The sequence below is a fragment of the Garra rufa genome, chromosome 3, assembly GCF_049309525.1.
Source record: "Garra rufa chromosome 3, GarRuf1.0, whole genome shotgun sequence".
NCBI lineage: Eukaryota > Metazoa > Chordata > Actinopteri > Cypriniformes > Cyprinidae > Garra > Garra rufa.
In genome coordinates, this window is record NC_133363.1 from 28,850,053 (window position 1) to 28,864,660 (window position 14,608).

Genomic DNA, 14,608 nt, shown 5'->3' on the forward strand with positions numbered 1-14,608 from the left:
ATAGCATAACATCCAGCTGCTGTGATGTCTGTTAATCAAAGAACTAAATTAAACAGAGAAAATCAATAACTTAGTTTGCAGTTTTAAGCTTTATCTTTATTTGATTTAGAATTTAGTGTTTGTTAACTTTAGTAAATTAGGGCTATTTTTTTCTTGCTGAAGGGCAGGTAGCTACATTTATTATAGTGGGTTTATGTGAAGATTGTTTTAAGTTTACTTGAATTAAGTTATGTTAAATTGATAGCTTTCAATTATACTGTAATGTTGAATGGCTAGTCAGTGTTTAAATATTAGAAAAAAAATCAGGCATCAGTTGGTATCAGTACTTGTCTTCAGTTATAAAAAATATGGCATTAAACAAATAATAAAAATATACTTTTTTAATGTTGTTTCTACATTAATTTGAAGACTTAATGTGAATTTATTGCAATATAAAAGTATAATTAAAATATATTTCATATATATTACTTTAATGGCATATATTACTTTAATGTTAGCAATTTCTGAAAAAAATGTGCAATTAGTTAATTTTTTAATCGACTGACAGCACTAATAAAATATTGATTAAATGGTCAATTAAATGCTGCCTTTGTAAGCATAAGATACTACTTTGAAAAATATTACCACCCTCAAACTTTTGAATTGTAGTGTACTGATATAGATTTTACTGTAAACACATTTTTTTGTTTTTATAGACTGAGAAACAAGTCAATATTTGTCTGTGGTAATCAGCAGTATGCTGCGGTCGGTAGAGCTCAACTTGTTTTGAAGCGTATACATTGTTTATGTAGCTCAACTGGACTGTGTGTGCGTTCTGTAGTAAATTGGCAGCAGTTAACCAGCTTCAAATGTATGTTTTGTGCATGTCCCATCTGCATGTCCTCCTTCTGAAACCAAGGAGAAAAAACAGAAGGAAGACAGAGAGGAAAAACCTTCATGCAGTTCCTATTTTTAGCCACACACACACACACAAGTCGAAATTGGTGTATTTCTGAGAAGTGTCACATGGTAAATATCGGACTAGAGGGAGAAATGGCAGTGAAATGAAGGTATGAAACAAGGGTCCTGAATAAAGCAGAGAGCTGGCAGATGGGTTGTTGAGCAATGCAGAAAAGCATCTCATTTCATAATTCACTGCTGTCTTCCAGATCCTCCTCCTCCTCCTCCCCCACACTCAGCACTGAATTATGGGGAGGAATAGGTTCTGCTTAATTGCCTTTTTTATTTAGGGATCGAGAAGTTCAGTGCACAAGTTTCAACCTTTTTTCCCAGTCTCACTGATTTATCAAGACCTGTGCTCCTCTACTGTGCTGTGCGGTGTGCATGTATGCGTGCGATATTGTCATCGAAGAAGTGTTCAGACTCAGACATGCTCTTTAATTGGTCAAAGTTCAGTGGTTCGCTATATGCTTGCAAACTTAATTAGCAAGGGTTAAATTCAACATGACACGGTGTCTTTGCACAATTTGGTAGCATTGTGTTTCTCAGCTCTACTCAGATTAACAGTTTTTTTTCTCTTTCTTTCTGTCTCAGCAGCACACAGCAGCAGGCGTTCCTGTTGGAGAATGTGGCGTGTAATGACGTGAGCTGTCGGGAGGCGGGCCGCATGTTCCGTGTGCACTGGGAACAGTCAGACCTCAGCGCCATCCCCATGGCTGTTGTGGCCACTTTTTTTGACATCTATGAGGACGTAAGTGTTGGCCTTTTTACCCTTGCTTTTGGTGCTTTAATTAAGCGCTCACACTGCTTCAATCTCCCTCCCTTTTTCTGTCCCCGATCACTCATTCTTCATCTCGTTGATGTCTCTGTGACCCGCATTATACTGAGCTTTGGTCATTATCTGATTTACTTTGACTGTAATGTTGTCCCAGTGGTGTGACACAGGCACTCTCTTCTTTTGACATTGAGAGTAGAGAACTGCACGATCTACATTTCCCACAAACCCCAGTCTCTGGTGCCTAACACCTTGTCATCCAGTAATATAGCAGTCTCTGTTGTCTTCAGACCTGTTTGAACCAAGTCTGATGTGAATAAGCGTGAATAAAGTGTTGTTATTGTTAACCAAAATTAGAACTACTAAAAATTGTTTTATTAATTGATAGAGATCAAATAAAATACAAATATTACATGAAAAACGTAAACTAAAAAATTTGAAATGTTGTCTTGGCGACTGACTAATACAAAATATTTTGAAGTTGAAGTGCTAAAATTGCTAAAACTAGAACTGAAATAAACACAATGTACTCTAAGTTGAATTATTTAAAAAAAATTAACAGAATGACTGTTAGTTAATTCAAAATATGATTAAATACTATATTAGTATAAAACTAATACTAAAATAATGCTGATAAGTGCACAACATCTAGCAATGCTTGTTTGAGACAAATGACCCAAACACTTGTTTTATTTAATATTTTGTTGTTCTGTGGTTAATTTATATATGTTGGCATCCAAACTATTAAAAAATGGACCTACTCTTTAAAGGATAAGTTGACTTCCAGAACAAAATTTACAGATAATGTACTCAGCCCCTTGTCATCCAAGATGTTCATATCTTTCTTTCTTCAGCTGTAAAGAAATTATGTTTTTTGAGGAAAAAATTTCAGGAATGTTCTTCATATAGTGGACTTCTATGGTGTCCCGTGAGTTTGAACTTCCAAAATAAAGTTTAAAGGAACACTCCACTTTTTTTGGAAATAGGCTCATTCTCCAACTCCCCCCGAGTTAATAAGTTGAGTTTTACCGTTTTGAAATCCATTCAGCTGTTCTCCTGTTCTGGCGATATCACTTTTAGCATAGCTTAGCATAGATCATTGAATCCTATTAGACCAGTAGCATCACGTTCAAAAATGACCAACGAGTTTCCATATTTGTCCTATTTAAAACTTGACTCTTCTGTAGTTATATCGTGTACTAAGACCGGTGGAAATGCAAAGCTTCAATTTTCTAGGCTGATAAGATTAGGAACTACACTCCCATTCCGGCGTAATAGTCAAGGAAGTTTGCTGCCGTAATATGGCCGAAGCAGGAGCAGTAATACCACGCAGCACATGTGCAAATGCTAAACTAGCTGGGAACTCATTTCTGATAATACTTCGCCTGCTTCAGCCATATTACGGCAGCAAACTTCCTTGACTATTACGCCGGAATGGAAGTGTAGTTCCTAATCTTATCAGCCTAGAAACTCACACTTTTGCATTTCCACCGGTCTTAGTACACGATATAACTACAGAAGAGTCAAGTTTTAAATACAACAAATATGGAAACTCTTTGGTCATTTTTGAATGCGATGCTATTGGTCTAATTAATAGGATTCAATGATCTATGCTAAGCTATGCTAAAAGTGATATCGCCAGAACAGGAGAACATCTGAATGGATTTCAAAACGGTAAAAAATCAACTTATTAACTCGGGGGGAGTTGGAGAATGAGCCTATTTCCAAAAAAAGTAGAGTGTTCCTTTAAATGCAGCTTCAAAGAGCTCTAAACGATCCCAGCTGAGGAAGAAGGGTTTTATCTAGTGAAACGATCTGTTAATTTCTAAAAAAAAAAAAAAATACAATTTGTATACCTTTTAACCTCAAAGGCTCATCTTGTCTAGCTCTGCGTGAACTGTGTATTCCAGTTCATGACAGTTAGGGTATGTCAAAAAACTCCCATCTCCTTTTCTCCTCCAACTTCAAAATCGCCCTACATCGCAGTTTTTCTTTTCTTTCATCGCATTTGTTCTTCTTTGCACGTTCACTTTGTAAACACTGGGTCAGTACTTCTGCAGCGATGTGGGATGATTTTGAAGTTGGAGGGGAAAATGAGATGGAAGTTTTTTGACATACCCAAACTGTATTGACCCAGAATGCCTGGAGTTCACGCAGAGCTAGACAAGACGAGCTCTTGCGGTTAAAAAGTATATCAATTGTACACGTTTTCACTAGATAAGACCCTTCTTCCTTGGCTGAGATCATTTAGAGCCCTTTGAAGCTGCATTTAAACTGCATTTTGGAAGTTCAAACTCGCTGGTACCACTGAAGTCCACAATATGGAGAAAAATACTGAAATGTTTGCCTCAAAAAACATCATTTCTTTATGACTGAAGAAAGAAAGACATGCACATCTTGGATGACAAGAGTGAGAGTAAAATCATCTCTAGATTTTTGTTCTGGAAGTGAACAACTTCTTTAAAAAAGATTGGCATGGTCATGTTCAGAATTTTTAGATGTAGTGTCAAGGGGTTCAAATTAGGGTTGGGTCGATAGACGATGCCATCGTCCATCGCCGATGGCCGATAGACATCACGATGGTGAGCCGGCATCGCGATTCTCCGCCCCGCCCCGCAGCAGCAACCCGCTCGCGAAAAACACACACTGAATCACACTATATAGCCAAATGAAATGCATGCTTTCAATTTCCGCATCTTTACTTATTTTATTATTATTATTATGAGGAAATAATAACAAGGAAGTTGTTAGCGATCACAATACAAATTACAGTGAACTCCAAACGAATTACACGAACTAGTTTGTTTACATCAATAAATTAGGCATACAAAAACTAATAATCAAAATAATTTTAATTAAATTAGATTAAATTAACTACACCAAATATGCCTTTTTTATGGTTTTACCATAACAAACAGAGCTTGGAACAAAAAACAAGAGAATATATTTTTTTTCAATGAAATACGAACGTACAGTACAAAGCCTAGTATACATTATAAATAACAGTTTATCATTCAAATACATTGGGAATATGGAAACACTTGGATTTGTGCCGAATTACAGAGGTACGTGAGCCCAACGCCTGCTATTTTTAGTTTCGCTTTGTTTTGGATTCTTAACTTTATATAGTTTGTTTCATTCCTGTTCTGTTCTGAATACCGTTACATTTAAATGATTCGTTTTGGAGTCAGGGTAACTAACTTATAGCTATGTTTATAGTGTTTATAATGTTAATACATAATAATATTTCACTTGATTTGGTATTATTTCGTACGATGCCAAATTGGTCGACATCGCCCAACCCTAGTTCAAATCAATTGTTACATTTTATGTTCTTATCATGCCAAAAACCCTTTCCTACAAATTTCAGAATGGCTATAAATGGCCTTAAGTATTTTGTTTTGATGACCAAACCTCTCCTCCTGCTTTTTTTTTTTTACTTTCCATTATGTTTGTCTTTTTAATTTAAAAGTAATTCACTGCACTGTTTCTGGTGATCAGTAATAAGGGTTTGCCTATGGTTTGAAGCATTTTCTGCTTTTGGTGTTTTAAGTGGAGCTTCCCTGAGGGCAGCTCTATCTCCTTTCCCCTGAGCTGTGTGTATCTCCCTGGTGCTCAAGGTTTGTTATAGATTATTGATTTCCAAGCGTCCTTTAATCAGATTTGCACTGTTCATTCTACACAAAGCACACACATGAATGTGTCTGGCTCTTTTCTGTTTGCCTAGTACAGGGGTTGGCAACCTACGACAGCAGCATCATACAGATGTACATTTTGACATAATAATTTCTCATAGTCACACAGCCTGTTAGAAGCTATAAATGTGTGAAAATTAATCTGTGCTAGTCTACAGATGCACGTTGCTCTGGCAAAATATTCACTCAACCGCTGCACATGCAAGGTGCTTCAGATCAATACCTTTGCATAGGTTAGGTGCATTTAGCTGTAGTAACACTACACAATTGAGTGCAAATTCTGAATGCTTATTCTGCATTTATTGCTCATAGCAATACATTACCGCTATAAATGCTGGTTATATTTAAGAGTGCATCAGCAGTCTAACAGTGCTTGTCAATGTCAAAATAATTCAGATGGCCAATCAAATCACACTGTTCACAGAAGCAGATGTGAAAGCCAGCACAAAATGTCAGTTTAACTTTAAAAGAGAGCGAGGTAAGATGTAAATTTTCCAAATGCAAATCATTTAATATTAATCATCTGTTTTATGATCAAAATGTTAAATGACCGATAATTTTATCTAGTTGTGTTTGAATTACCTGTCTGCATCTCTCGCTACAAACGATGAAGTTGAGTTTAGTTATTTAAAAATCAGAGATTTTACCCCGTCTTTGCTGAGAAATATAATGTAGTGATTCAGTAGCAAAGCTTTTTTATTTATGAAAGTCGAGGAACAGTGTTGACAAGTTTCTGGTGCAACTTATTGGCACAGTGGTTAACCAGAAAAATTAAAAATGGCACTTCATGCCTAAAAGGTTGCTGACCTCTGGCCTAGTACCTGTATGGGTACAGTATGGGTTATTCTCTCAGAAATGTCCAGGTTACTTTTCACCCCAAAATCTAATGAAAATATAGAAAATGCTTCTTATTTTATTTAACCATTAAAGTTGGACCATTAAGATTTTTTTGCCTTGTGAGATTTTTCCACACATAATTCTTATAACATTCAGATATTTTTTTAATTAGGTAATACAATGAATAATTGAAAAACTAATGCGACCACAATATGCAAACACTTAACATTTGAAAATAATACACTATCGTTCAAATGTTCATGGTGGATAATTTAGTTTTGCTATTGACAGTAGTCTCTGATTCATATCAATGTTGCTTTTTTTGTTCAAAATACAGTAAAAAGAGTGAAAACGTAAAATGTTATAATTAAAAATAACAGTTTTCTATTTTAATACATTTTAATATGTAATTTATTCCTGTGATGGCAAAGCTGAATTTTCAGCAACCATCTTTACTGTCACACAACCCTTCAGAAATCTCTTCAGAAATTCTAATATGCTGATTTGCTGCTCAAGAAAAATGTATTATTATCCATATTAAAATTTTTTGTGATGCTTAATATTTTCATGGAAACTGTTACATTTTTGTTTAGAAAAGTTTTTTTTTTTTTTATATACACTACCGGTCAAAAGTTTGGGGTCAGTAAGAGTTGTAATGTTTTTAAAGAAAGTCTCTTATGCTCATCAGTGCTGCATTTATTTAATCAAAAATATAGAAAAAAAAAACTGTAATATTGCGAAATGTTATTACAATATAAAATAATGGCTTCTATTGTAATATACTTTAAAATTTAATTTATTCCTGTGATGCAAAGCTGAATGTTCATCAGCCATTACTTCAGTCTTAAGTGTCACATGATCCTTCAGAAATCATTCTAATATACTGATTTATTATTAGAATGATCTATATTGGATCTATATTGGATTATATATTGCAACAGTTGCCCTGCAAAGTATTTATTTAGAAATTGTGATATTTTTTCAGGATTCTTTGATGAATAAAAAGCTCAAAAGAACAACATTTATTCAAAATCTAAATATTTTCTAACAGTGTAAGTATTTGCTATCACTTTTTATCAATTTAACTCACCCTTGGTGAATAAAAGTATTAATTTCTTTCAAAAAAAAAAAAAAAGGAGAAGAAAAATTTACTGACCCCAAACTTTTGACTGGTAGTGTAAGTACTGAATAGACATTAAAGTGTTACTCCACTCCAAAATGAAAATTTTGTCATTAATCACTTACCCCCATGTCATTACAAAAAGCTTTGTCTGTCTTCTGAACACAAATTAAGATATTTTTAAAGCATTCTGACAGCTGAAACATAGCAAGGAGATCGGTAAAATAATCCATGTGACATCAGGGGTTTTAACCGTAATTTTACAAAGTCACAAGAATACTTTTTGTATGCAAAAAAATAAAAAATAATGACTTGGTGTTTGCCCAAAATACAACAAAAGAAAATAAACACACAAAAAAACACTATCTGAAGCGGAAACTGAAACCTGGTCACCCATATGATGACGCTGAGTCCTAACCGCAAGACCACGTTTTGTTGTTAATGAAGGCTGCACTCAGACTTTACTTGACTCTCACAGCAAAAGCTAAGCTGGCAGCAGGGGTGACTAAGAGAAACTCGGGAACATTGGCAGTCACCAATTTAGTGAGTATAATGCGAAACTCCAGTTCAACCCCAGAATTGGCAAATAGACATTCACCGGCATAGCGGAATGCCTGGTAGCAACAGGCTAAACAGGAAGCACCACCTCCTCTCCACGATCACCGGAAACGCACACTCCGACGGATCCGCAAGGGCTGCCTCCCAAGGAACGCCAGTCAGACGAACCTCCTTCCAGTCTCTAAACCTTGCTCTAAATACATGTGCTCCTCCTCTTAATTGGTCCTTGCCTCCAGTCATAATATATTTTAGTTGAAGGACAGTGAAAGAGAAAATGAAAGTAAACAAAAATGGCAGTACAGGAAATATCTGTAATGCCACAACTTTATTCAACAATTCGTCTCACCCTAGGGCCATTTTGGAGAGTATCCACTGAACTTAAACATTGTGGCCCGGTTTCACAGACAGGGCTTAGACTAAACCAGGATTAGGCCATAGTTCAATTAGGACATTTAAGTCATTTTTATAAACATGCTTGGAAAAAAACATTACAGGTGTGCATCTTGAGACAAAACAAAGGCACTGATATATTTTAAGATCACTCAGTGCAATTTTGTTTCAGTTAAAACAGCTCAGACTTACATTTTAGTCTAGGACTAGGCTTAAGCCTTGTCTGTGAAACCGGGGGTATATGATGTTGTGTTTCAGCTGTGCTATGCGGATACGTTTTCTACATTTATTTGCGCTTTGATTTGAATGGAAACAACATATTTGTTTACGCTGTTTACGTTCAGTGGATACTGTCCAAAATGACACTAGGGTGAGTCAGAGGAGACGAATTGTTGAATAAAGTTGTTATTTTGGGGGGGATTGTATGCAAAAAGTATTCTCGTAGCTTCATAAAATTGTGGTTGAACCCCTGATGTCACATGGATTATTTTGCAGATCTCCTTGCTACATTTTTGGACGTTGATCGTGGTAATTACATTGCTGTCTATGGGAGGGCCAGAGAGCTGTCAGAATGCATCAAAAATATCCTAATTTGTGTTCTGAAAATGAGCAAAGCTTTTGCTGGTTTGGAACGACATGTGGGTAAGTGATTAATGACAACATTTTCATCTCGGGGTGGATTAACCCTTTAATCTCCAAACCCCAATTTTTATTTGATTTTTTCACAGTACTTTTTTTGCTCGTTTGGTTACTTTGTATTATTAGAATTTGATCATTAGTTTATTAATTCATTTTTTTTTTTTTGTAGAATTTATGGGTATGCTTGTGAAAATAGGTGCTACAGCTTTTGGTGCTTTTGGTGGACATAGACATGTCTGTTGTAAATTGTGTGAGTTTCCTTCATATTGAATAAGTGGCCACAGTGTGTGTGTGCTCACTTTTGTTTAGACTGCTGAAAGATTACAGCTTTACAGACAGTGCATTAAACTTACTGATTCTATTACTTATTTATTTTTTCCTATCTCTCACTCTCTTTATGTCTTTCTCACCTTTGTCTGCTAAAGAAATCTTGCTTGAGTCTAAGCAAAGTATGAGTCATGCATGTTTGCTTGTATGAGGGTCTATATTGCTTTGTGTGATTCTTAGTGGTCACCTAAAGAAGTCAAACGTCTCACTGCTACCCACAGCCCTCAAGCATCTATGTGCACGTCTTCTATTTCACCATCATCTCTCCCATCTATTCCGCTATGATTCACTCTTTCCCTCCCTCGACCCTTACCTCCATCTGTATTGCAACCTTCTCCCCATCGTAATCATAATATAGCCAATTACCTCGAATTCCCTCATGCTTACATAACTAACGGAGCTAAAGGCTCATTAAACAAACAGCACGCGCATGTCTCATCCTGTTAGCATTCGAGCTAGTCATCATTAGCATGGTATTAGGATGCTATCTGTACAGGAGCCCCTGCGCAACCGTGTTCTTAAGAGCGAGACCGATAGACCACAGAGAGGGGCTGATAAGAAGCGTAATAGCATGCTGGAGTCCATTAAGGATATGAGTGCTCATCAGACGGGAGAAATTCAATGGGCTCAATACATTGTTTCTGATTTCTCATTTGCAGGGTATATTAGATATGATCGTGCTCAGCAAGGTGGAAGGAAAGGAAGAGCTCGTCATCCATGCTTTGAAGAACAATTTTGAGGCCGACGCCTATTTCGTAAAAGTGATCGGTGAGTATGAGATTTGTCCAGCTTCCGGGTGCTGACATTTGGAGAGCTGACATTTCCAGAGCCAAATGCATCCAATAGAAAGCAGCCATGATGCCATTTAATCCTGCCTGCTGTGTTTTAATTAAAGGAGAAGGCGAAATCTCCTCTAGCTCAAGCGCACAGATTAGCTTCCTCAGTGTAACAGCATGTGAGGATCATTCTATCAGTGTCAGATTAAAACAGGGATGAGACTGACCCGGAGTCTCTAAATTTCCCCTCCTCGCGCTTATTAGCGCGCTCTGTTTCTCTCTTTCCTGTAGATGTGGTGTTTAATGAGACCGCTGTAAGCTAGAACGTCTGGTTCTGAGGAGAGAGAGGCACTCTGGGTAGTTTACTGCAGTGACAAAGTGCTCCCAAGATGCTTGTGCCCCTTTCAAATCAAATAGCCACTTGTGCGTGTGAGTGAGAGGTGGAATTGATGTTTATATACAATATATATGTTATGTTTTATACAAATAGACTCTCCTCCATAGTAAAGCTGCTTTTATGAGTCTGTAGTTGAAACCGTTTCCCTGTGAATAATGGCAGGCTCGTGACTTCCTGCTCCTGCGCTCCTCTACAGTCAGTCTGTCTGCACTAGTCTATTCCACACAGACGTGGTGTGCGTCTTTATGACTGTCTGTAAAATGGCAGTGACACAGCTGTTCAAAAATTTGGATCGATACGATCTTTTCATGTTTCTGACCTTTTCTTATGCTCACCAAAGCTGCATTTATTTGATCAGAAATACAGTAAAATGGTAAAATTGCAAAATAATAGTATTACAGTTTAAAATAACTAAATGTAATTTATTCCTGTGATGCAAACCTGAATTTTCAACAGCCATTACTCCAGTCTTAAGTGTCATGTGATCCTTCAGAATATCTGATATACAATGTTGAAAACAGTTGTGCTCCCTAACATTTTTTTTTCAGGATTCTTTGATGAATTTAATTTAAAAAAAACTTTTAAAATAGTAAAGACTTTCACATTGTTACAATAGATTTCAGTCACTTTGGGTCAATTTAATGTCTCCTTGCTATATATACAGTGCCCTGCGAAAGTATTCATACCCTTTCATTTTTTAACGTTATCTTGCTTCCTTTTTTTTTTAAAATGCTTTAAATTACTTTTTTCCCACATTAGTCTACACTCCATATACCATAATGGCAAAGCAGAAAACAGGTTTTTAACATATTTTCACATTTATTAAAAATTAAAAACTGAAATGATTCCATTGCATAAGTATTCATACCCTTATCTAGACAGTTAAAATTTAGCTACACACTTTGAGTGAAGTTAACCTGTGGCAAATTCAGTTGAAAGGGTATGATTTGGAAAGGCACACAAATACTAATAAAAGGTCTAACAGCTGAAACACATCTGGGGAAGAGTTCAGAAAAAAAAATTCTGCATTGAAGGTTCACGGAATCATATATTCTCAGTAACCCTTAATGGAAGAAGTTTAAAGCAACCAGGACTTATCCTAGACCTGGCCTCCTGGCCAAACTGAGCAATTGATGGAGTAGGGCTTTGCTTAGATTGGTGACGAAGAAGCTGATGGCTACTCTAGTTGACCTCCATGATCATATGTGGAGATGGGAGAAACCTACAGAAAGACAAACATCACTGCAATCTGGGATTTATGATGGTGTGGGAAGACTTAATCCTCTCCTGAGTAAAGCCATATGAAAACCCACTTGGAATTTGTGAAAAAACACGTGTGAGAAACAAGATTCTCTGGTCTGATGAACCTCAATTCCAAGCATCATGTTTGAAGGAAACCAGGCACTGCTCATCACCTTCAGCGTACCATCTCAACAATAAAGTGCGGTGGTTGCAGCCTCATGTTGTGGTTTTCCATGGCATGGACTAAAGGACTTTTTAATATTGAGGTTAAAGAAGGATTAAAATGGCATTTTGGGAAGTAATTTGCCATCTGATTAAGACGAAAATGTAAATGAAGACTTTCCCTGCTAAATATATTAGCTCTTTATATCCCGCCACCTCTGTGACAGGCCACAGATGCTTAAATCCATTAAGCAACCATGTTTAAGCAATAGAAATGGTTCTGTATTAAAAATCAATAGGTTAGAGTTTGAATTTCACATGAATCAAAACAGAACCCATCATTGCCCATATGTTCATGTCTGCTGCATTGCTCTGAAAAGTGTTTTCTTCAGTAAGCCACAAATGACCCATCAAACTGAAAGATGTGCTGGTTACTGCTATTCTGCAGTCTAAAATATAGAAGTTCTTCACCAAACGGCAGACCCATCAGGGGCATTGCTAAATCCTTTTTACTGGGCTTGAGCCAATAAAATATCACTGACAAATCTTTGCCTGTTGGTGGAGATTACTGTATACCAACCTGAGAATCATTAGGGCTTTTCACACAAGTGTAAGGCCAGGATGGCGTCGTTCTAAACCCCACGTTTAAGTACATTTCATCCTTGTAATTTAGAATAGCACCACTTTTTACTTGGGGTTATGAAACCCAACTTTGGAGCAGGCTTAGCACCACTTTTGTGGTTTTAACGCTGCATTGCGTTGTCAAACTCTGATTCATTTGGAAAGTAAACTAACGCAGCCGCTCACAGCAAAACTGGATACTTTATAAGACAGAAAATAAAAAGAGCGAGGAGGTGGATATTAACCTACAATATATTGTAGGAAACATTTAAATGTCCCAGTTTTTATTGTGCATGCAGCTTGTGAATAACTTCGTACTGCAGGTGAAGTCAGTTTATATCATCTAGCTATAATACTATCAAAAAATCGTACCAAAATATTGTTTGAGACTAGAAACACTTCGGAGATCCACCTTACCCTTCACCAGCCACTACGGCTAGCCAGGTGACGTACATTGATGCATTTTACCTTGTCTACTCTCCTCAAGAGGAATTGTGGGTAGTTAAGCTGAGTCCTAATGCAATTACCTTTCCCTCTCTCAGTACCCAGCGATTTACATATTGCCGGGGAAGCCCTCAGTTATTCCATCCTCAGAGGAATAAATAAACAATTTAGTTGTGTTCGATGCTGCCAAGTCCTCAAGGCCATGTGTGTTTTGACATAAATCTGAAGCTGAACATGAAAAGAATTTGAGCCTTATCACAGATGTGTAATATGTTGAAGCCTTAGTTTTTATTTCAGTGCTTCTGCATTTACATCCCTGTATCTCCAGCCCTTTTATCTGTTGCCATGTTTAAAACACCCGCTTGCCCCTTTTTTCCCCTCTGTGTCATAAACGCTCAAACACACACATTTATACCTCCCCTCTGAGCTGCAACTCAATAGACACAAAAAGAAGTCCGAGTGAGCAGTCAGCGGGTAGCAGGAGAGTACAGGAGGAGGGGAGAGGCCAGGTGCTGTAATTTCCTGTGATTGCGTGCTCTAAACACATACAGACGGAGTTGGAGTGTGTGTTTGTGGTGTGTGTGGATGAGTAAGTGTGTGTTGGCTGTAGGCAGAGAAGGAGAACTATGGCAGCTGATTGCATTCCTGTTCATTTATTAGAATGCAGATGAGCTGCAATGAGGAACATCTGCGCGCTTTGTTCAGTCCAGTGCGCTTCTTCCGTGGCTCTGCTATCTGTCACTCTAAGAAACTAAGCCCCCGCCCCACACGTAACTGTACATGGGAGCTCATAAAGGAAGGCCTTTTTCTTTCACTATTTTAGATTGAATTTTATGAGTGATTTGCTGTGGCTTCAGTTCTGTCCTTTCAGTCTATTTAGTTCTTTTTTTTGTATCTATCTATCATTCTATCGATCTATCTATAGTTCGATCTATCAATCTATCTTTCTATCATTTGATCATCTATCTATCTATCTGTCTATCTATTTGTCTATCTTTCTGTCTTTCTATTTTTCTGTCTATCGTTCTACCATTCTATTGTCTATCATTATATATTTCTGTCTTTCTATTTTATTGGTTTACCATTCTGTTGTTCCATTAGTCTATCTATCTATCTGTCTATCTGTCTGTCTGTCTGTTTTTCTATTTTTCTATCGTTCTACCATTCTATTGTTCTATCTTTCTATCATATCTTTCTGTCTTTCTGTTTTATTGGTTTACCATTCTGTTGTTCCATCATTCTATCTATCGTTCTTTCTTTCTTTCTGTCTTTCTTTTTTCTATCTATTGATCTATCTATCATTCTATCTTTCTGTCTGTTTATCTATCTATCTGTCTGTCTATCTATCGTTCTGTCTATCTATAGTTCTATCTATCGATCTATCTTTTTATCATTTGATCATCTATCTATCCCTCTATTTTATCTATCTATCGTTCTACCATTCTATTGTTCTATCTATCTATCTATCATTATATCTGTCTTTCTATTTTATTGGTTTACCATTCTGTTGTTCCATCATTCTATCATTCTATCTTTCTGTCTTTCTTTTTTTCTATATCTATCAATCTATCTTTTTATCTTTGTCTATTTTTCTGTCTATTGTTCTATCTATTCTATCTATCATTCTGTCTTTCGTTTGATCATCTATCTATTGTTCTATCTTATCTATCTGTCTCTATCGTTCTA

The 14,608-nt window shown here is 36.6% G+C and overlaps 1 protein-coding gene across 2 annotated transcripts in view; it reads left to right on the forward strand.

Annotated features, from left to right (window-relative positions):
• Positions 1 to 14,608, forward strand: part of itfg1 (integrin alpha FG-GAP repeat containing 1) — a 214,244-nt gene that overhangs the window by 146,643 nt on the left and 52,993 nt on the right. The window contains exons 11-12 of one of the 2 annotated variants that reach the window (XM_073836919.1): positions 1,534 to 1,690; positions 9,940 to 10,048. In XM_073836919.1, the coding sequence (XP_073693020.1) occupies positions 1,534 to 1,690; positions 9,940 to 10,048 (266 nt within the window). The remainder of the gene's footprint in view (positions 1 to 1,533; positions 1,691 to 9,939; positions 10,049 to 14,608) is intronic. The other variant, XM_073836920.1, reaches the window with a different exon arrangement.